A 21,862-nucleotide genomic window follows, 5' to 3' on the forward strand; every position below is an offset into this window, starting at 1 on the left:
AAGTGTTGAATAGTGAATAAATAAGTTATTAGTAAAAGTAATTTATTAGCGAATGTTAAACTTTTAAATAGAGCTTATTATCACCATAAATTAATTCTTGATTTGTCGAATTGAAAGATACATCAAAAATAAAAAAAAGTTATTAATAAAAGTGGTATTTTGAAATTGGATATATTTAAAGTATATTAATTTATATTTTTTAATAATAAAAAATATAATATAAATATATATATAATTATGTCTCTAATATTTTCTCTCAAATAAGCACCTCCTTTATGTTTGTTTAATTTTTATATAGGTCTTTTTTTTTCTTCTTCTATTTATCTTATACTATTCTTTTTTTTTGGATTCACCAAAAATTAAATTCTAGATCTTTTGAATATAAAGTTTTGATATTATGTCATAAATTTTTTTTTCTAAAAATTGAAGTTAATAAAAAAAGACAACATAAATAATTATGTCTCTAACTGTTTGTTTTAGAATCTTGTAAAAGAAAAAAATTATCAATAAAATTTTATTTATTTTATAAAATTCTAAAAACATAATAAATACTGAAAGAAATAAAATGAGAACTAAACATGCCTTAATTATTGATATTGGAGGAAGTACTTCTTCATTTCTTTCGGTATAAAATAATTATTTTTTTCACAAATAATTACCTATTTAGTGGATTTAGATAAGATTATTTTTTTTAATAAACTATTTGTCAGTTTTGTTAAACTATTTTTTTCTAAAATACTACTATTATTAATACTAAGAGTAACTTTGTAAATTTATCTTCTATTTTTTTATATTTCAATACTTTCAACTAATTTTTTAACATATTTGCTTATTTAAAAATGGATAATTAAATAATTAATAGATATACAATAGAGATATGAAAATTATTGTTAAAGCGAAGATTACAATTTACAAGTGAGTATTCTTTTCTTTTTCTTTTTTTTTCTCTTTTTTTTTGGTGGGGGAGAGGGGTAAGGATACTTTTCTTTCTTTCTTTCTTTCTTTTTTTTTTTTGTCGATAATTAGGATCCTTTTCAACTTTTTTTATCCTTTTCATAGATTTTTGGTCAGAATCCTTTTAAACTTTAATCATACTCATTGATAAAGTAAGCCCAATTTCCAATTCATCAAGCACCACAAAAAAAAACTGGATTTTGGGCCATATTGATTATCTAAGATTGGAAAGAAAGATAAGGCATGTACAATTCATTAAGCAAAAACTTAAAAAGAAAAACTAAAATACCAAAACTCAATAAGAATATTAAACAAATTGACTATTTTAAAAATGTTTTGGATAATAAAGCGAAAAAATGAGAGAACAAATATTTTCAGTGAGCGTTTGTTTCAAGGTTAAGAAACATATTTGAAGGAGTTATATTCTAAGAATATATTGTTTGAAAATATTATACCTGAGTATTATAAAAAAATTGTTTAGTGCTATAAATGCTTGGAAATTATTTTAATATTCTTAAGAACAAATTATAATACGTTTGTTTTATTATATATTTTCAGGACTAGCTAGATTCTTAATCTTCAAAATTACCCAGAATCAATAAATGGATGAGCTCTTTGACAAAAAAATTATATATATTACTAATTGAGGAATATATCGGTAATTTTATATCTTAATTTTTTATTCTACGAATTAGATTTTAAAATTTCAAAAGAACATGGTAATAATATATTTTCATGGACAATTTTCGAAAAATTTCTTTGAAACAAACTCCCACTTAGTCCATCAATAATTTCAGCTGACAATAGAAGTTACTAAACCGGGTTTGATTGAAATGATTTCTAGTTTTTTTTTTTTTTTAATGAAAAACCAAAAGTAAAAAATTCTTTATTTTTAACTTTTTTTTTCTTCTAAAAGTTCTTAAAACAGAAATCAGCCATGCTCTTAATTGCGAGAAAACAAGGAAAAAATTGGTTTCACATGAATAATACTGAGATGACAATGATAATAGAATAATAGATAGTGAATTATTGTTTTTGGTCCGAGATAATAGGAACTTCACAAAACCACACAATGATTAAGCAGAAATGTTTAGTAAACAAAGAAAATTAATAAAAAAACAGTCATAATTTATTTTATTTAATATTTATTAATTATTGTGACAATTAATAAATGCTAAATAAAATAAGTTTTTGCTATTTTTTTATCTCTTACATTATCGATGATTAAAGTAGTTGGTGTTTCCAATTAAGTTGGCCTATTACCAAATACCAACCCCAACAAAATGTAGATTATTAGCTTCACCAAATTTTAACAATGAAATAGCAACTTCTTAACTTCATAGATGATGCTTTATTTTAATTTTTAAAGACTAATCATATATAATAAGAGCTTTTTTGAAGTAGCAAAATTTTGTGTCTACAACAAAATTTCTAAACGGTATTTTTTTTGTCATAATGTTACATATTCAGTCTCATTTAAAGCATAATAATTACTGACGTGTATCTTTTATACTCGGAATCAAGAACTCAAGCTTGATCCGACCTAAAAATCCGGAGACAAGCAAAAACACGTCATTGATCACAATCACATTATCTCCTAAACCGTTATTCATAACGGACTACACTACTCAAACTCACTCCTAATTCTACGCAGGTCAAAGATACTAACAACAGCCTTCACTAAGCATATCAGGAAAAAAGAATCAAAACCAACACACCACCCGCCTATAAATCTAAGTCGAATAAACCTATAGGGACAGGTCACATAACTCACTCTGATTTTATTATTATCATCTCTTATCACTCATATACTTACTTGAGCGTTGGAGTATTTTGTACAGGTGCTCTCACCGCAATGTTTCAAAAAATCGAGATTAAAATCACATATTTATACCTGGACGACGTATAACTCGACTAAAAATCCAGATGTTCGACTAAAAATTACAGACCTTGGCACATTCAAGACGGAACAAAAGATGCATTTTATATATAGTCATGGACTCATGGTTATTATTCTAATTCTCCAAAAAGTTAAAAAGTATTGTCAAATATGAAGTGAACACGTTGGGGTGTGAATTGTGCAAATAACACACGCAATGAGTTCTTATTACTAAATAGTGCATGAACGAAACGATTGGCATTGGAAAGTTGCTTAGCTTGTTGAAACAAATATGTTAAATGATCATATATATGTGCATTTAATATGGCCACTAAAATTAATATATATACGTGCACCAATGTGATTGTCCTATGTGAGTACATATACCAATATGCTAATAGCTATTTGAAAATATTTGAAAATAAAAAAATAATATGTTCAACTGAAAAAATGTGAGTTTGGTTGCAATTGAGAAACCAAATGTTAAAGTTTTTATAATAATAATAATAATAATAATAATAATAATAATAATAATAGAATTACCCAAGGTATAGACTCAGACATCAAGGACTTAGAGCAACTCATTAATAAACAATGAAACAAAATAAAATCATATTAGAACGATATACATGTGTTCGCGATGTGAGATTACGATTACTTCCACTCGTAGAAAATAAATTTATAAGAAGCATTAGATCGCTTTATTCTTGGTATCTACTTGTAAGAGATTTCAATATTTAAATTATTAATAATTTAAGAATTATAAAAATATAGTTAAAAATAAATAACATATATATGATCATACGTGTTATATATTGGAGAGAATTTAAATAGATTCGTGTGAGAGATAGACATGATCATACGTAGTTATATGATTTAGATCATATACAGTATTAAGGTAGCGTTTGTTTTTTAAGTTTGAAATTGAGATTGAAAAATTGAAATTTAATATTATATTTTGTTGACTAAAAAATTAAAATTTCAATACTTCTAAAAAGTAAAGACACACAAAATTTAAAATTAAAAAAATAGAACGTTAAACTTTAATAACACTTCTATTCGAATTTTCATTCTACTCTTCTCCATCTTCGTTTCTCCAACCTCACCATACTATCCAAGTGAAAGAATTTAAGACATAGAGAATGAGAGAATAGAAGAAAAATAGATCGCCAATAGAGGGAGAACTGCCGCGCGTCGGTGTATACTGTTGTGGCTGTAAAGAATGAGTGAGTTCGGCTCAGGGAGGAGAGAGACATGGATCGAGAAAAGAGAGGGAGAGTTCGCAGAGGAAAGTGAAAGAAGAGGCGATAGTCCAAGGAATCATTACTGTCATTACCGCCATTGTTAGAGAGAGAAGGATTGCTGCCATTAGAACTGTCACTGCAAGAATTTCTGTCTGCCATTCTGATATGGTCCTACAATAACTCTCCTTGAGTTTTGAGGTGAGGCTAATTCTGATGATGATGATGATATATTAAGGTTTAATTAACAAGGTTATTTAAGTATTTTTATTCATTTTAGTCTTTATATTTATTTTAAACAAAATAGGATGTTATGATATAATTTAGCTTTGTATACTTTACACTAAATACAATATAAATACTTAATTTAGTTTCTGTTTCTCTATCTTTTTATTTCTGACTTCTAATATCTGTTTTTCAATCTCAATCTTCCTTCCAATCGCAACCTAAAAAAAATATTCATAAATCTACCACTATTTTAAATTCAATCTAAAAATTGAATTGTCATAATAAGTAATAATATATAGCCAACAATATTTATTATTTTTAACAATATTAAACCAACATTTTAAATAATAAATACTAAATTTTAAATTTAAATTCTAAATTCTAATAATATAAAAATAAAACATTAATCAAGTGTTGCCTAATGTTAATAAAAATGTTAACCCCTGATATTTCTCTTATTGTCACAATAACTAGCTGAGTCGTAACTATATGTAACCAACAAAATTGCCTAAATTACTCTATTCCCTTGATCTTCTATATACCGAAAGTTATGTTACGTAATCAATCATCACCATAATCTCGAGGTACCAAAGTATAAGAACATTAACCACTACCTTCATTATTTAATATTAACTTCTATTTATTTATTTATTATCGATAATATTAAAAAAATAAAAAATTTATTTAAAAAATCTAAATTTATTTTATTATTTATTAATTTTAACAATAATTAATAAATACTTAATAATATAAATTTAGATTATTTGAATAAAATTTTTATTGTCTTCTAAACATTATTAATTTACGGTTATCTAGATTTTAGAGTTTATACGAGATTGCTATTAAACCATCATTGATAGGTGTAATCGCATAAAAATTTCCCGACATATTCGAGAGTTTAGAGGTCACAATTTAGTCTTAATACCATGATGACTTTTTTCATATCAAATTAACCCAAACTTTTAGTTTACTACTTAAAAAAGAAAATGCGACACGTGAATATGAGTTTGAAAATTAATGAGAAGCCCACCAATTGAGATTGCTTTAGTTTCTTTTTGACTTGCATTGAATTATATATTATGGTTGTCCATGCTGCAACATATAAAATTAAAATACATATTTCACATGATCGGTTACACATAGCTTAGCTTAGAATGAATCTAAAATTTAGGGTTAGATTATGATAGCCATATATATTGGAGTGGGTCTGGTCAGTGGTGGGAATTTTGCTGACTTATGATGAAACAAAGATAAAAGGCAACATTTTGTATTCGATATTAGAAAGGAATTTATTCTCTTTAATTTTCCACTCCCCATGTGAATGAAGTCTTTCCCATGCATGCAATATTCTTCCTTTTTCATTTTCATACCCACACGAACGGGTTTACTATTGGGACTTCCTTTTAGTATGGCATAGGATTTCTTGGATTCTAGTAGAAAGCAAAATTCATCACCTAATTAATATTGTTATATGATCGTAGTATAAGTGCGTTTGTTTTTCTTTTTAAGTAAAAAATATTTCTTTTATTACCTCAATTTTTTTCGCATATTTATAAAAAATTTATAAGATAAACAAACTTAAAAAAAAAAGTGTTCATCTCTTATATATATATTTGACAATGAATTAAAAGCCGAAGAAATACAATAATAGGTCCTCATTATCTATGATATATATTTTGTATTAACTAAATTTTGAAAATTTATATATATATATATATATATATATATATAACTACAAGAAAAATGCTTAATTTCGTCGAATTTAGCATCGAACATTAGCGTCGAATTTACCGGCAGATTTATCGGCGGATTTGATGATAAATACGTCAGATAAAAAGGTTATCGTCAGATTTCATTTTTCCATGGTAAATTCGCCGATAATATATAATTGAAGAGAAAACAAAGAAAATTGTCATTAAAATTACCATGGGAATTTTGTCGAATTTATCCACTGGTAAAGTTCAATTAATGGAACGCTGCATTTTGGTTATACGCAATGCATTAGTGTCAAATTTATCCGCCGATAAATCTGACGATAAACCTGATCTAAATTCATTCACGGCTTTCTCCCCTCACTCTCGAGACCAATTTTCTCTCTCCCCTGCAACTACCTCCGGCTGCCCCTTCAGCCACCTTCCACTAATACTGCCCACCTCCATTCTTCTCCAAAGTCTGTGTCAAGTCGTCCGTATCGTGTTTCGTTGCTCAAATGGAGCTGCATCCTCTGTATCCGTCACCATTGAAAGAGCTGTTGCTGCCGCTCCCTCTGTTGCCAGAGTTGTATCTCTCCTCCGTCGTTCAGTTAGGTTGCCCTCATCCCTCTTCCTATTCCATCTTGTTTTTATTTTTTTTAATAAAAAATCATAACTCCTTTTTGCCCTCTTCGATGGTGCGTCTCCTTCCTCTCTCGGAGCTTTTTCGAAGAGCAGAATCGAAGTATAGTGTTGAACAAGTAGGTGTAATTGTTGAGTTCTATGGTGGCGAACTCAACGGAGTCAATTATAGTGATCCCGCTACTGTGAAAAAATATGCTAGACGTGCTCAATTGGGTGAAATTTTTGAATTAGATCGTGCCACTTTGAAATCAGATGGTGTTTTTCGTAGCAGTCCAAGGGGTTAATAAAGTTGATCCCCTGCCCTAAGGTTTTGAGCAGCGGTGTAGTATCAGATCCCACAGATAGTAAGTCTTTTCTTTCTTATGAAAAATAAAAAGAAGTCTTTCTCAAAGATTCTATAGACCATAGAAATGTCATATTAGAAAGTATATGATATATGAAATTGAGATAGTTACCTTTCAGAAAATTAGAGAATGTTAATGTAGATGTGTTATTCTTCGGAAGGTAGGAGAAAAGATAAAACTATAAAAATAAAAAGAAAAAGAGATGAAACCCTTTTTTAATCAAAATTCAAGTTTGAAACTCATTAGAAGCTGCGAGTTCTTCTGTCCGCCACTCTCCGAGTTCTGTCGTCGTCTTCTGCCTCTCGTCTGTGAGTTTCTCTCGATTAGTTGTTCTTCTTGTTGCTGATTCTTCTTGTTAATTGTTATGTTGTTGCATAGATGTTCAGTTCTTGTAGTTATTAAATTTATTTGTTATTATTGTTCTTGATTGCTTTAATTTTTCACTTGTTCAGTTCTCGTAGTTATTGCTGTTATGGTTCTTATTAATTTGTTAGTGATTGTTGTTGTTACTGTCATTGTTCTTGTTAATTTGTTAAATTTCTTGTTAATAATTGTTCAGTTCTTACAAATAATTCTTTTGCTATTTGTTAGGTGTTTTTAAACTTTTTGCTATGTAGTTATTGAATTTATTTGTCTAGTTGTTATTGTTCTTGCTGCCTATTTATTATTGTTCTAGTTGTTATTTATTTGTATACTAATTGTTGCCTACTTATTAATCTTGTTTGGATATTTCTTTTATTATTTGACTTGTGCGAACTTGGATGAGATTATATAAGACTTTGTCTGGTGTATAATTTTTTATTTGGATGAGATTTTAAGATTTATATTAGCATATAATTATGTTTTGTATGTTTATTTATATTTTATATGCTATTTTATTATAATTCGGTTATTCCGATTAAACTACGATTGAACCTTTGATCCAGTAGTTAAATTGAATAATCATTTATTCTTGTAATATAGTGCTAATAAATTGTGACAGCTAAATTAATAAGATATCGCTGCGACGTTTTTTGAAATTTTTGATGACAAACTGATGAGGTCTGATGCAAAACTTTACTTCAGGTTGATGAGACACATCGTTAAAATACACATCAAGAATTTTTTGATTCTTCAACCACACTTACAATCAGTCAAAAAATTAAAATCAGGATAGAAAAATAAAGAGAGACAATGAATTAGTTAAATTGTTAATTTTATAAATAATTTGATATGATTGATTCTTTTTATGTAATATAATAGTATTAGTATAGCTTAATTTTTAATACTTATTAATATTGTTTTTTTATTTTTAATTTAATTTGATTAATATTTTTTAAAATATTATAGCCATTATAGTTACAATAACATAGAATACTAAAATACACCTTCCTCTCTCTATTCCATATATATAATGGCCAAACAAAAATTTAATTAATTTCCAGAAAATGCGGGAATATGTAATGTAACTCTCAACTTTAGGTGACCAAACATAACGCCAACCAAATTCACAAGTAATTTTGGAAAAGTAAAATGAAAACCAAACACAAAGACTATTGTACATTTATTTAACTTTTTATTGTCTCATAATTATATGTTTGGCTTGCTAGCTATGGCAGTAAACCAAACAACCACCATAAATCATATCCTCTTAATTAACCGACCTCTATATATATTCCGTTTGCATAAAGAGTGCCAAATATTTTTAGGATCCATGTGATGATAACCTAAAGTTATAACTTTATAAAAACTATTCATATATATAACGTAATTAATTATTTCAAAGCCTATAATTTAAAAAAAGAGTATTAGGGGACAACAATTTTTATATTTTGTAATCATTAATTGACCATCAATAATATTTTTAATGGTGTGAGATTACATTTAATTATAAAAAATCACTTACTTTTTTTTTTTTTATAATCAAGTACTGATCACAAAATATAAAAGTTGCTTATCCCTAATTTTTTTCAACTTAAAATGTATGTGTTCTCTTGGATAGTGAAAGGTTGGAACTGAACTCTTTAAGTTATTTACATGTCCCTATCATTTAATTTGGATAGTGAAGATCTTCTAATTTTATAGTAATGGTAGTTATATTTCAAGTTTTGGAGAAGTTAGGAAAATATTTTGGGTTGTAAACCAAACTTCATCTAAATTGCTTATCTAATTTCATATTTCTCTATTGTGGGTCCCAAAGCCTGACTAACTTAATTCTGTAAATTTTGTATAGCTTGCTTAAACAGTTATGATTAAATAATAAAATATGGTTATTTTCTCCTTCAAGGTATGTATATAAACATGGCTTTTATACATTATTCTAAAGATCTTCGCAAACTTTTATCTTCAAAGACGCCTAGCTACATGTTGATAAATTAAAAGTTTTTTCTTGTTAAATCGGTGTACGAGTAGATTGATATTTTCAACAAGAGTTGACTTATGGGAAACTGTCTTTTCTCTTTTGGCATTTTTTTTTTGTTAGGGTGGGGAGATAATAATCACATGGCATGGTTGAATAACTTCTTTTTATTAACTAGTATATGTGTATTGGTATTATGTACAGAATAATATACAAAAATATATATTTTTTAAATAAAAACACACATAGTAATTTTTATTATAAAAAATTTATGAATTTAATTAAATTTAAAATTTAATTATTTTTAATATTAAAAAAATAAAATCAATGGGTGATGACATAATAATTACTCATTAATTATAATATATTTTTTGTAATTAAATTAAAATATTTATATTAGAATTCTATCTTTTTAAAGATTTCTCTTTAAATAAATTAGTAGTTGAGTTTGTAAATACTTTTTCATAATTTATAAGTAAAATTTTAAAATTTTTTTATTCTTATGTTAAAATTGATTTGAGCAAACATAATCTAACATTAGATAAAATTTGTCCATAAAATATCTTTTTTATTATCATAGCAAAACAATTATTATAGAGAACTGTTTTTCTTAAAATCTATCTAAAACGATTTTATATTTCAGTATCATATTCATTTTTAAAATCAAAGTGATATGATTAATGTTGTTACATGTTAAAATTTATCAATATATTTTATCTATTCTTGACTTAAAATAGCTGTATTTAAATCTAAAAATAGTTCAATATTTATTTTGTTAGTTTAAACACCTACCAAAACTACTAAAGATAAAATAAATATATAATATCTTGTCTTAATTATTGTGAAATGATAAAAGAGAATGAGTACAATAAAAAATAATAGCATTTTATAGTTTATAAAAAAATCAAAGAATAAAACTAATGCATCATAAGAGAAAAAAAATATTACCAAATAAAAAAATAATCAATAAAAAAATAATTTTTTTTAGCATATATGATTTTTTACCATAAATAAGTTATGAAATACATAAATAAGTAAAATAAAAAATAAAAGAATGAAATTGTGTTCTTCTAACAAATTAACGTGATAATAAATTTAATCAAATAATATATATTTAAATTAATTAAATTAAATAATTAATTAACATATTTAAATAAATTAAATAAAATACATTAAAAAATACCTTTAAGAACATGCTATGTCAATTATGCTATTAATTGAAGAAATTTAATTTTAACAATATATAATAGATTAATATTTTTTATAAAATTTTAATCAATGACAAATTTAAAAGTATTAAAAATATAATTATTCATAATTTTTTAATTAGTTTAAATTTTATATAATATATTTTATAATATAATATTAAAACTGTTATAATAAAAAGATATAAAATCCAAAACTCGATCATTATTAATAATAAAATGAAAAACTTTAATATTTAGAATTTGATTATTGTTAAGAAATTTCTTATCGGACAAACTAAAAAAAAAAAGATTATCCTTTTTATCTTATGCATAATTAGATTTTAGGAGTAGTAAAAGAAATTTTTTATTTGAAGAGTCATAATATCTTATTATTAATTGAAAATTTTTGAATAAATAATTTTATAACATTATTTAAGTAAGAAGGAATTCTAAAAAGAAAAATGAAAAAGAAAAACATCTATTTTCCTAACCAGCTGTACTTTCTCCGAAACACCTGGAGTGTCCAGAAACCGCACAAGGTTAGTCAAAAGCCAAAACCAAACTATTTAATATTCATTATTAAGTTAACAGCCAAGTTAAAAGGCAACCAATCTATATTGAAGAATCAAAGGGGTGACTGATGAGTAAGTAACAACTAACCATTAACTAAACCCTGTCTCTATCGGTTGTTTTTTTTTTATATATATATAAAAATTAATTTTAATATATTAATAATATAAAATATTTTATATAATTTTATTTTTTTTAAATAATCATTCACGTAATTAATAAAAATAATATTTATTTTTAATAATATAATATTATATAATTAAATATATATATAAAATTATTTTATATTAAAAATACATTAAAATTAAATTCTCCATAAAAATTTGTATAGATTTTCATCATTAGTAGTACCTTCATGCCGCTTGGAAATTTTGTAATATAGTAAAACAATAAATAAAAAATATTACAAATTAACTTGAGTGTACTTATACACATATATAAAATAATTTAAACTGAAATTTTATTAAATAATTTTTTGGATAAAATTATTACTACACGCTTTGATGATAAAGAATATATAGTGTCAGTAAATGATAAAAAAAATACTCTATAAATTATATTTTAGTAAAATAATAACTTTGAGAAATCTGTTGATTAAAATGAAAAATTTTCCTTTTCAATTAGTCAAAAAAGTTCCACACAAGTATACACTAAGAGTATCAACATCAATCCAAGCATCCAATCTGTAGGGCACACACGCAAACCCCACCTTTTGCAATAATATTCATGATTAAAAAAAAGGGAAAATAGTGAAGATAGTAAGAGCACACACATAATCAGTAGTCACGAACATTATAAACACCTTTTTCTCAATATCTTTTTTGTAAAGTTTATACATGATAACCTTTTATATATTCTACATTAGGAGTTTTAAGAGTACAGCAATTTTTGTGATTTGTAGCTATCAAATAATTATCAATGATAATTTTAATGATGTAAAATTTCATTTAATAACTTATTTTTTTTACTGGTTACATACTGATCAGAATTTAATAAAGTTGCTAAAATTTTCCATTCCACATTTCTAATGAGAAACCAATGCCCTAGACTTTACGGCACACGCCAAATATAAAAGGCTTGTCAAATTCTCCGAGCGAGTAACACATTAAAGTGTTAATTCCCTTTCTTTTTCTCTCACAAACCATATACTATATATATATGCACTCCCCTCAATAACTTACTCATTTCTTCATCGCTCATTTGAATTATCACCGGTTCTCGTAGAAAAGAGAATTATTATTATTATTATTATTATTATTATTATTATTATTATTATTATTATTATTATTATTATTATTAAGGAAGAGTTTGTTGTGCAAGAAGAGTACGTTTCAGGAGAAGAGAGAAATCTGACGGTGCTGAAAACTTCACGGTTCTTCGCTGGCGATGGCTTCACCGTCTACGATTGCAAGGGCCAACTCGTTTTCCGAGTTGACTCTTACGGTCCCGATGCACGTGACAAGGATGAGCTCGTCCTCATGGATCCACAAGGTCGATGTCTTCTCACCGTAAAACGAAAGGTACGTTCGTTATTCATGATCGGTTTCTTTTGTTCTTAATTTACTTTGTTTTCTGTTTCTTCTTTCCATTCTGATCCCGAGTGAGTGAGTCAGCTCAGTGAGTTCGATCGAGTTAGTGAGTCAGATTCATCAGTTCATGTGTTACTACTTACTAGACAACATAAAATATCTAAATCATTTTAATTTTCCGTTTGCTTTATAATAAAAGAATTTGATGCATTATCACTTTTTTTGGTGCATTGTCAATTCATATATCTAATTATGTATTATTATATTAAAAGAATAATTATTTAAATAAAATGAGTTTAGAGATTTTTTTTTCAATTAAGATTATTTAATTCTTTGAAATTATTACTTTTTATCTTAAATTTTTAAATTTTACATCCTAAATACTAAATTTCAAATGCTGAATTTTAATCTTAAATACTGTAAAAAATACAAATTAAAAGAATAATTTTACAATGAAAAATTTAGCTGATGTTATCAAGTTAAAAATTAGTAGTACCCTTTACTTATTCCAATAAAATAGGACATTTATTCATTTATTCGAGTCGACTCACTGAGTTTCTATTTGCGATGCAGAGGCCGAGTCTTCATCAACGATGGGAAGGTTTCAAAGGAGAAAGAATCGACGGCGATAAAGCATTGTTAAGTATGAAGAGAACATCTTTAATCGGACGGTCACGAGCGAGTTTTATAGTGGAGGTATACGATAAGCCCGGTGTGGAGTATCACATCGAAGGGTGCTTTTCGCAGCGATGTTGCAAGATCTATAACGCAGCGAAGAAATTAATGGCTGAGATTCGTCGAAAGGTGGACTCCACCACAAGTGTTATGCTTGGGAAAGAAGTCTTCTCGCTTTGCGTTAAGCCTGGATTTGATGGTGCACTTGCCATGGGATTGGTCTTGTTCCTTGATCAGATCAACGGTGAGAATTACTTTGAAAGTGGAACCACGGAGTCTCCGGTGCACCCTACTACAGAAGATTAAGAATTTGCGTTTTCTCCCCTTTTCTTTAAAAAAAAGAAATATATGTGTTTGATGTAATTGACTAATCTTTTTTTGAGGTGTACCTTTTAATGAGTTCCACCTTTGCTATCTTGTAAATTTAAATTTTATGTGAAAAGGAAATAAAGATGAAATATACTTGTATCAATTTTTTTAGTCAAAAGCATGAATATTTTAATATTTTCTAAAAAATAGTCTTGGATTCAAGTTTTAAGAATATATACGACATATTAGATGTTAATCTATTTCCATTTAGATAGTGATATGTGAACCTTTTTATATGTGAAGCTATCTATGTCACCACTTAATTTTAGAATTGCATTAAATCTTTACCATGATAAGAATTGATTTAAGGTGAAAATTTAGCTGAACTCGACTTCATGTGAAGACATGAAGTTGATGCTTGAGAATTGTTGAATGAAAATTTAGTCAAATCAGTCAAATAATCTAATGGCTTCAACCTGAGTTTCCAACTTGATTTAAACTATCTTTTATGGGTTTTGTTAAATTGTATTGTTGTGCTTCAGGTGTTAAATATAAAAAAAAGTTTTGTTCGAAAGCTAAAAATTATACGTTTTTAAAGCAATTATTGGTGTTCCCATTTATTGTATATAAAAAAATAAAACGTTCTATCATAAATAACTTTAATTAGCAAAACCAAACTTTCATTCTCAAGAACTACAATTTTGAATTTTTGATGTAATGTGATAGGTCTTATAAACTAATTTGAGTTAATAATTATTTTTCATTGACTAATTTGAATTATTTATGATTTCAGGGACTGATGAAATACAACTTCAGAGATTCAATCACTATTTTTTAAATGTTAGGAATGAAATTGAACGACAATTACAATTTCAATGTCTAAATTGGGGCTTTATTCCCATTTTCAAGTGACTTCAATTAAATCAATAATATAGTTTACGTTGTGTTTTTTTTTTCTTTGGTATCCTGATAATATAAATGTATAGTTAGAATTCGATTTGTGCTCTAGTTAAATAAATTGTTGTCTCCCTTCTTTTATCTCCTTTTTCTCCCCAGGTACAAAAAGTTTGGATGATATATGAAGGAGCTTGTGAGAGGAGATATATAGTAACTACTTGTGTTCATTATTGGTATTGAAAAGGATTGATGAAAAATAATTTATTATTTTCTTCCCATGCATTATATGTTCTTGAACTTTTTTTTTTTGGTCTAGGAAAACACAAAATCTTTGTATATATGCTTATGTTCTTTCGGTAATATTTATAAGGCAAAAACTTAAATACAGTTAATTTCATGTGAAGTTAATAACTGAAAGTTATTTAAATGATTTAATAAATTTAACTAAATTATTATTTAAAAATTCGAAACTATCAATTTGAGATAAGCTACAACTGAATTTTCACCTATTTATAATGAAGACTTTTCAGGTGATATTCTTTTCCTTTAATATTTATAATGAAAACTTCTCCGATATAAAATGGTCGCGAGGGAAATGTGCACATTATTGTTCAATTTAGTATTCCACATTTTATTTTAATTTATTAATTAAAACGTTTGAGAGAAGGTAGTCCGCATATATATATATATATATATATATATAAAATATTTATTTATATAAATATACGTATCGCATATGCTTAAAATTTCAGTGTTCAGAAAAGAGATATTTAAACAACACACAACGCATCAAATTAAATATTTAAATCATATCAAGCCAGCAAAGAAAAGACTGAAGACTATAGTTGGTACATTATGGTGATGGTAAGAATAATTAGATATATAATTCATTTTATTGTTATGTCAGTTAATAACTCTAGTAGTTTCTATAAATCCAATACAAATTTTATAGACACACAAATATTTTACATTTGATTTTTTACACAAACGCACACAAATATTTTACACTCACTCACTAGTATATTAACCTGTGATATGCATGGGATTAAGGAGAAATATTTAAAATTTGATTTTTTTTTTTTTTGGTGTCCAAATATCAATTTAAGTATGCTATTGAATTTAGATTTTTGTGTTTAGGAGTGAACGTAAATTGGATCGAATAAGATTGAATATGACCAAAATTTCGATCCGATCCACACTAAAATCATCCGATCGGATCGGATCCAATATTCACCGTTTTTAAACTTCATATGCTACTTTTGTATGTACATTGAACAAATCTATTAATTGTGTGAACATGACTGATGGTATTCTTTCTTTTCATACATATAGATTATAAAGCATGCAACAACAGAATAAGGTGGTTTGAGAAAATAAATATTATAGAGAAAAAAATACATGAGTTTACAAAAAATTACTTAGTAATGGATAAAACCTTCTTGAACCTAAACGCTAGGAGCCTCAAGGGACTAAAATCTGAATCACTGGAAAGAAAACAAAATTTAGGGTAAATACTCCCAACATGCAAATAGTAGTGCACCCACCTTACTCCCAAGCTGAGACAACATTTGTTGTACCCTCTTGCATTGATTCCAAACCAAAAAGTCCTAAAGCCACAAATACCTTACCCAATTCATAATTCATAATTAGCAAAAAGCCAAAAACACAACACCCTGACCAGATTTATTTGCTTGTTGTCTAAAGTGTTATCTGGGAAAACAATAATTATAGAACAATCTTAAAATATTACTATGACAATAATATTACTATGATAACTATGAAAATCAAGCTATGACATTGTGGCCGGATAACCAGCTACTTAAATACATATATCATAGTAATATTGTTGTCACTAGTTCCCTTTTTCCCAGATCTTTAAATCCCATGAATCCGTTCCTTTTACCTCATCATACACATGAACTTGAAAATTTGTATGTTTCATCTTCTGAAGTTGCTGCAAAACAGAAAACATAAACAATAAATTAAACTCTTGTATCTACTTTCCTAGTTAAATTCAATAATCAAGAACTGAAAGCATAATAATTATCAAAATGGAAAATTAGAATTTCCACTTGGTCTCAACAGCAACAAAGAAGGGTTGAATCAAGCAATCAACTCCACTGCTTCCAACTCCTAAATTTCCACCAAATCAAATCATCCATTGAAAAAGAAGCCACCACAACTTCAGAGATTCAAACAACTTATGACTGACTCAAGTTGCTGCAGAACAAGCCCTTCAGAAGCACACCCGAATCTGCATTTATGCCCAAAAAAAATTACCAAGTGAAGGAAGCGGTCATCCCAATTCCATGGTCTGTGAAATTCTCATGGCCAAACCAAGTCATGGAGATGCTGTCTGCTCCTGCTTCATAGGAAAAAAATTACCCCACTTTATGAGCATATGATCATAGCTTTCCAACCAGTCTAGCTTTCCTCTTATGTTCCACATCCATTGCACTTGATTTTTTAATAATGCATTCCTTTAAATCATGGGGGTATACATCACAGAGTAAATAATAATAGCATAACAAAACTTATTTGGGAGATTGGATCACAAAAGGTTGGAAAGAACAAACATAGATATGCACATCAAAATATAGGGCCCATAAAGGGGTGTTCGGAATTTACTTTATATTCAATCAATTTTATATTCATACACTTCAGGTCATAATAACACAAACCATAACACCAATTATAACTAGATGAGGAAAAGTCCGAATGGGAAGATACTCCCGATGTTATAATGTTCACATGAAAAGCAGAGAGCACAAACTGAGCTCTTAAATTTGGACAAAAAACTAAAAGCTTAAGTTCATAAATCTCAGTCGAAAGATTAAAATAAAATGACACAACTATCACAAATACAAATAAACAACCAAAGCAAGTCATTGTCGACATAATATTCATAGAGTAAAGTTACAATTAGATCCATAAGGATTTCGACCTCAGACTAATTAGTCGTTAAAGGAAAAAAAAGTATTGTCCTCCATAATAGCAAACGGTGGACATGTATGTCCTTTTGTCATTAGATAGTACAAAACGAAACGAAGTTGTCAATGTATTTCGTTATCTACAATGGTGCGTGTACCGTTGCAGCCACATGAGCATAGAAATGATATAGTTTTGGACAGTAAAACATTTATTATCTTTTGAGTTTATATTTAACATTTATCAACTGCTCTCTATTTACCACGAATCCTACCAAAACAGGTGAAATTTCGCTCAAAAGTTGTTATTTACGTGACAATTTTTTATAAATAGACACATCACATTAGTAAACGGTATATATAATCACTACTGTTAAGATTATGGAGCAAAGAGGAGGTGGTTGGAGCAATTATGGAAGAAGGCGGTCATGAATACCTTTGAATCCCATTCCGCCATGGAACAAGCGCCGCTCCGCTGCCATTAATGTCTCTATCGATGTTTCAATTCGCTATGGTTACCAAACCCATAAATGAACGTTGCTATTAATAGGACAAGAAGCAGCTTGCAAAGCAAGCTTACTGCTTCCACTCCCACCACTTGTACACATCAATTGAAAAAGAAGCCTCCAAATTGGGAAAGAACTGCACCACAAACCACATTCCCACACCCAATTTCACCCTCTGAAGAATTTGCAGTGCGAAGAACTCATGGAGTGATGAACCACCCAATTATGGTGTGAGGTGCTGCCACCTCCTACTTCAAGGCCAACAAAATGAGTGAGCATTACATGTATGTATAGGATTTCTAATGTAGAGATGGCATTGATTTTTCATCCACTATCACAGAGATATCATATTTCTTAATTGAACTTCTTGCCAATCAGGTGGAAGATTATAGTCTATAGATTGTTTTCCATAATGTGCTGAATATCATTTTTGTACTCACTCCAGCTATAACCAGGATCCTTGCTGACCCTATTATCACTCATTAGATCCCTGACAGCCCTTGCATCCTCCCATCTTCCCAAAGAAGAGTACATGTTTGCTAGAAGCACGTAAGATGCCGAATTTAGAGGGTCCAACCGGAAGAGTTCCTCCGCTGCTCTTTTTGCTAAGCTCAAGTTAGTGTGAATGCGGCATGAGCTTAACACCACTTCCCAAACAACTGGATCATCCTTGCATGGCATAGTATCTAGGATCACTTCTACTTCCTGGAATCGCCCTGCTCGGCCGAGGCAATCTATGATGCAAGTGTAATGATCTGACTTTGGCACCACTCCAAATCTTTGCTGAATTGAATTGAATATCTCAACTCCTTCGTCAATCAATGCAGAGTGGCTACAACCAGTTAAGACGGCAACAAAAGTAATATCATCGGGTTTTTCACCAGATGTGATCATGTCCTTGTAAAGGGAAACAGCCTCGTCACCATATCCATTCTGTGCATAACCATGTATCATTTCGTTCCAGGTAACAGTGTTTTTACTTGGCATTATATCAAAAAAGTATCTGGCTTGATCCACATTTCCACATTTACAATACATTTCTATAAGAGAACTGCCAACAAATATGTCATCTTCATAACCATCTTTTATGATCTGAGCATGAACCTGGCATCCCTGGGATAATGAAGAGAGTTTTGCGCAAGAGCTCACAATGGTAGTAAATGAAAACTCTTAAGGATAGAAGCCGCATTGGCGCATCTGCTTAAAGAAAGAGAAAGCTTCATTGTCCTGAGAATTTATTGAGAACCCTGCTATCATTGAGTTCCAACAAACAACATCTACTTTGGGCAGCTTATTAAATACATTCTTTGAACACTCCATTTTCCCGCATTTTGAATACACATTGATAAGACCACTTGAAACATACTCATCCTCGTAGAACCCAAACTTCTGAGAGGCTGCATGAACCTGTTTTCCAGCCTCAAGAAGTCCCAGTTCCGCAGATGAACTAAGAAAAACTGCTAATGTAGTTCGATCAGGAAGCTGATATTGGAATTGCATTTTTCTAAACATTTTTAGTGCCTCTTCATGATCTGCATTCTGGCTATAGGCCGAGAGTATAGCATTCCATGAACTCAAACTCGGGCAAGGCATGCTATCAAATATATCACGCCCGGTTTTAACATCCCCAGACTTGACACATGCTGCTAGCATATTGATATAAGTAACATCATCTGGTTCATATCCACAACACTGCATTCTCTGGAGATACTCCACAGCTTTCTCACTGTTGCATTTGTTGCCATACCCAGCTATCATCACATTCCAAGAAACAACACTATGCCGACTCACATTTGCGAAAACTTTTTCAGCGCTATCCATGTCCCCTATTTTCGAATATATATCCAGCTTCGAGTTGCTTAAATGGATGTCTCCCTCCAATCCCAGTTTAATTGAGAGTGTGTGCACTTGTTTTCCATGACTCTGATTGCATAGACCAATGTCCTTTTCATCAAATCCTCCTTTTGCGCACACACCCAATATACTGGACAAAGATACAGAATCAACATGAACCCCCTTTTGCAGCATGAGCCTAAACATCTCCAAAGCTTCCTTGACTTGATTCATCTGGGCTAATCCACCCATCATTGTAGTAAAGGTAACCTCATTAGGCTCATCAATGTCATCAAAGACACGAATTACATCCCCAGAAAGGCCACACTTAGCATACATGGACAAAAGGGCATTAACTACATAAATGTTACCGTCAAGACCAAGCTTGATCGCAACCCCATGATTTTTCCTACCACATCCTGCATCCAAAAGAGCCCACAAGCACTAAAAACAGTAGTAAAAGTTATATGGGAAGGTTTAACACCTTGTAGCATAATCAAATCATAGGTCTCCAATGCTTGTCGTTCATAGCCAGCACGTAGCATTGTACTGATCATGGTGTTCAACGAGATGGTGTTCCTTTCAGGCATTTCCAGGAACAAACAACATGCGTCTTGCAAGTTGCGGTTTTTGCAGTAGGCAGCCAAGATGGCGTTCCAAGAGAAGATGTTCCTTTGAGGCATTTTAGCAAACACTTGATGTGCAGAGACAATGTCACCGCAGCTGGAGTACAATTGGACGAGGTTGTTGGAGAGAAAAGTGTCGGAGAAAAGGCCCACTCGGAGGATTCTCGCATGGAGAACCTTGCCGGATGATAGAGCTTTGCTGGCAATGCACGACTGAAGTAGCTTTGCCAAATAGGTACTCTTGCTTTCCATCAATAACTTGCTTCACTTTAAACTTCCCAAGTCAGACTATATAATCTATTATTGGTAGCACTGAAAATTAAAAAAAAAGGACTATCCTGAAACTAAAAATACAACAAAATGAATTCAATTAAAAAAAAAAAAAAAACGGAGCGGAACCTGTATTTCATTGATTCATGACAAAGAACTGAAACTGAGGCTGCAAGCAATGAACCAATTATCTCATTCTAATCAATAATAACTAATTACATCAAATTAAACAAATTATCTAAATCCACATCAAAATTTAAAATTGAAAAAACTGAAAAAATCAGCATAAAAAATTGATAGAATAAAAACTGAAAAAATAAATAAATAAAAAAACAACTCAGCGAAGAATGAAGTCAGTGAACTCACCCACGCTGCAGAAGCATAAGCAAGAAGACGGCAACGGGAACGAGGAGGAATCACGAGCAGAGGAAGCAGACGCACGGAGGAAGCAGAGGCAAACTAAGACAAGCGGCGCCGGGGACGAGGCAGAGGAGCCAACGGTGACGGCAAGCCGGCACAGAGAGAGAGAGAGAGAGAGAGAGCTTCGACACGAGCAGAGGAGGGCTTACCAGAGAGAGACGACGAGGAGAAAGGTGAGGGGCTGCGAGGTAAGCAGAAGCCGGAGACCGGAGAGGCAAGTCGGCGAGGTGAGTGACGGACGGCAAGGAGAGAAGTGGGAGTGACCTTAGCTCCGTAAGGGACAGCGACGAGGTGAATGACGCGGGCGGAATGATGCAGACCCAGACTCACAACCATGGCAGCAACAACACCACTGCCGGCGGCGATGAAGACCGGAGGATTCCTTCCTTTCTCTGTTACAATTTCATGGGAGAGAAGGAAGGGGCTGGAGTCTGATTAAAAAAAAAAGGAGTGAAAATTTAGGCGGGGTGGATTTTACGTAAGGTTGATATCTGTTGTTAGATAAAAATTTAGGGCTCTCAGATATTACTTTTACGTAAAATTAATTATATTTAAGTTTCCAATAAAAAATAAACTCTGTTTGGGTTAGAGTTAGATTTTAAATTTAAGGATGTTAGTATAATTTTAAATATTTTAGTGATTTATAAGAAGATTAGATAGTCAAATTAGTTCTAAATTTATTCTCTAAATTAGTCGTAGAAAGATTTTTTAATTAAATTTATTCTTCAAAAATTTTAAATTAATTATTTTAATCTTTTCATTAATTAATAAATTTTGACACCATTAATAAAAA

General features: G+C 29.6%; 1 protein-coding gene, 1 long non-coding RNA gene and 1 pseudogene across 2 annotated transcripts; 1 reads left to right on the forward strand and 2 right to left on the reverse strand.

Annotated features, from left to right (window-relative positions):
- Nucleotides 1-12,204: 12,204 nt before the first annotated feature.
- Nucleotides 12,205-13,753, forward strand: LOC112712752 (protein LURP-one-related 12). Its single transcript, XM_025765676.2, has 2 exons — nucleotides 12,205-12,597; nucleotides 13,180-13,753. The coding sequence occupies exons 1-2, from the start codon at nucleotides 12,556-12,558 to the stop codon at nucleotides 13,585-13,587; spliced, it is 450 nt and encodes a 149-aa protein (XP_025621461.2). The 5' UTR covers nucleotides 12,205-12,555; the 3' UTR covers nucleotides 13,588-13,753.
- Nucleotides 13,754-16,231: 2,478 nt separating this feature from the next.
- LOC112709791 (uncharacterized) lies at nucleotides 16,232-21,351 on the reverse strand. The gene is made up of 2 exons (XR_011865217.1): nucleotides 21,219-21,351; nucleotides 16,232-16,441 (listed from the first exon to the last, which is right to left on the reverse strand). It is a non-coding gene; the product is annotated as an uncharacterized lncRNA (long non-coding RNA).
- LOC112709790 (pentatricopeptide repeat-containing protein At4g20770-like) lies at nucleotides 18,143-20,691 on the reverse strand (annotated as a pseudogene).
- Nucleotides 21,352-21,862: the final 511 nt, after the last annotated feature.

This window comes from Arachis hypogaea, chromosome 9 (genome assembly GCF_003086295.3).
Source record: "Arachis hypogaea cultivar Tifrunner chromosome 9, arahy.Tifrunner.gnm2.J5K5, whole genome shotgun sequence".
Lineage (NCBI taxonomy): Eukaryota > Viridiplantae > Streptophyta > Magnoliopsida > Fabales > Fabaceae > Arachis > Arachis hypogaea.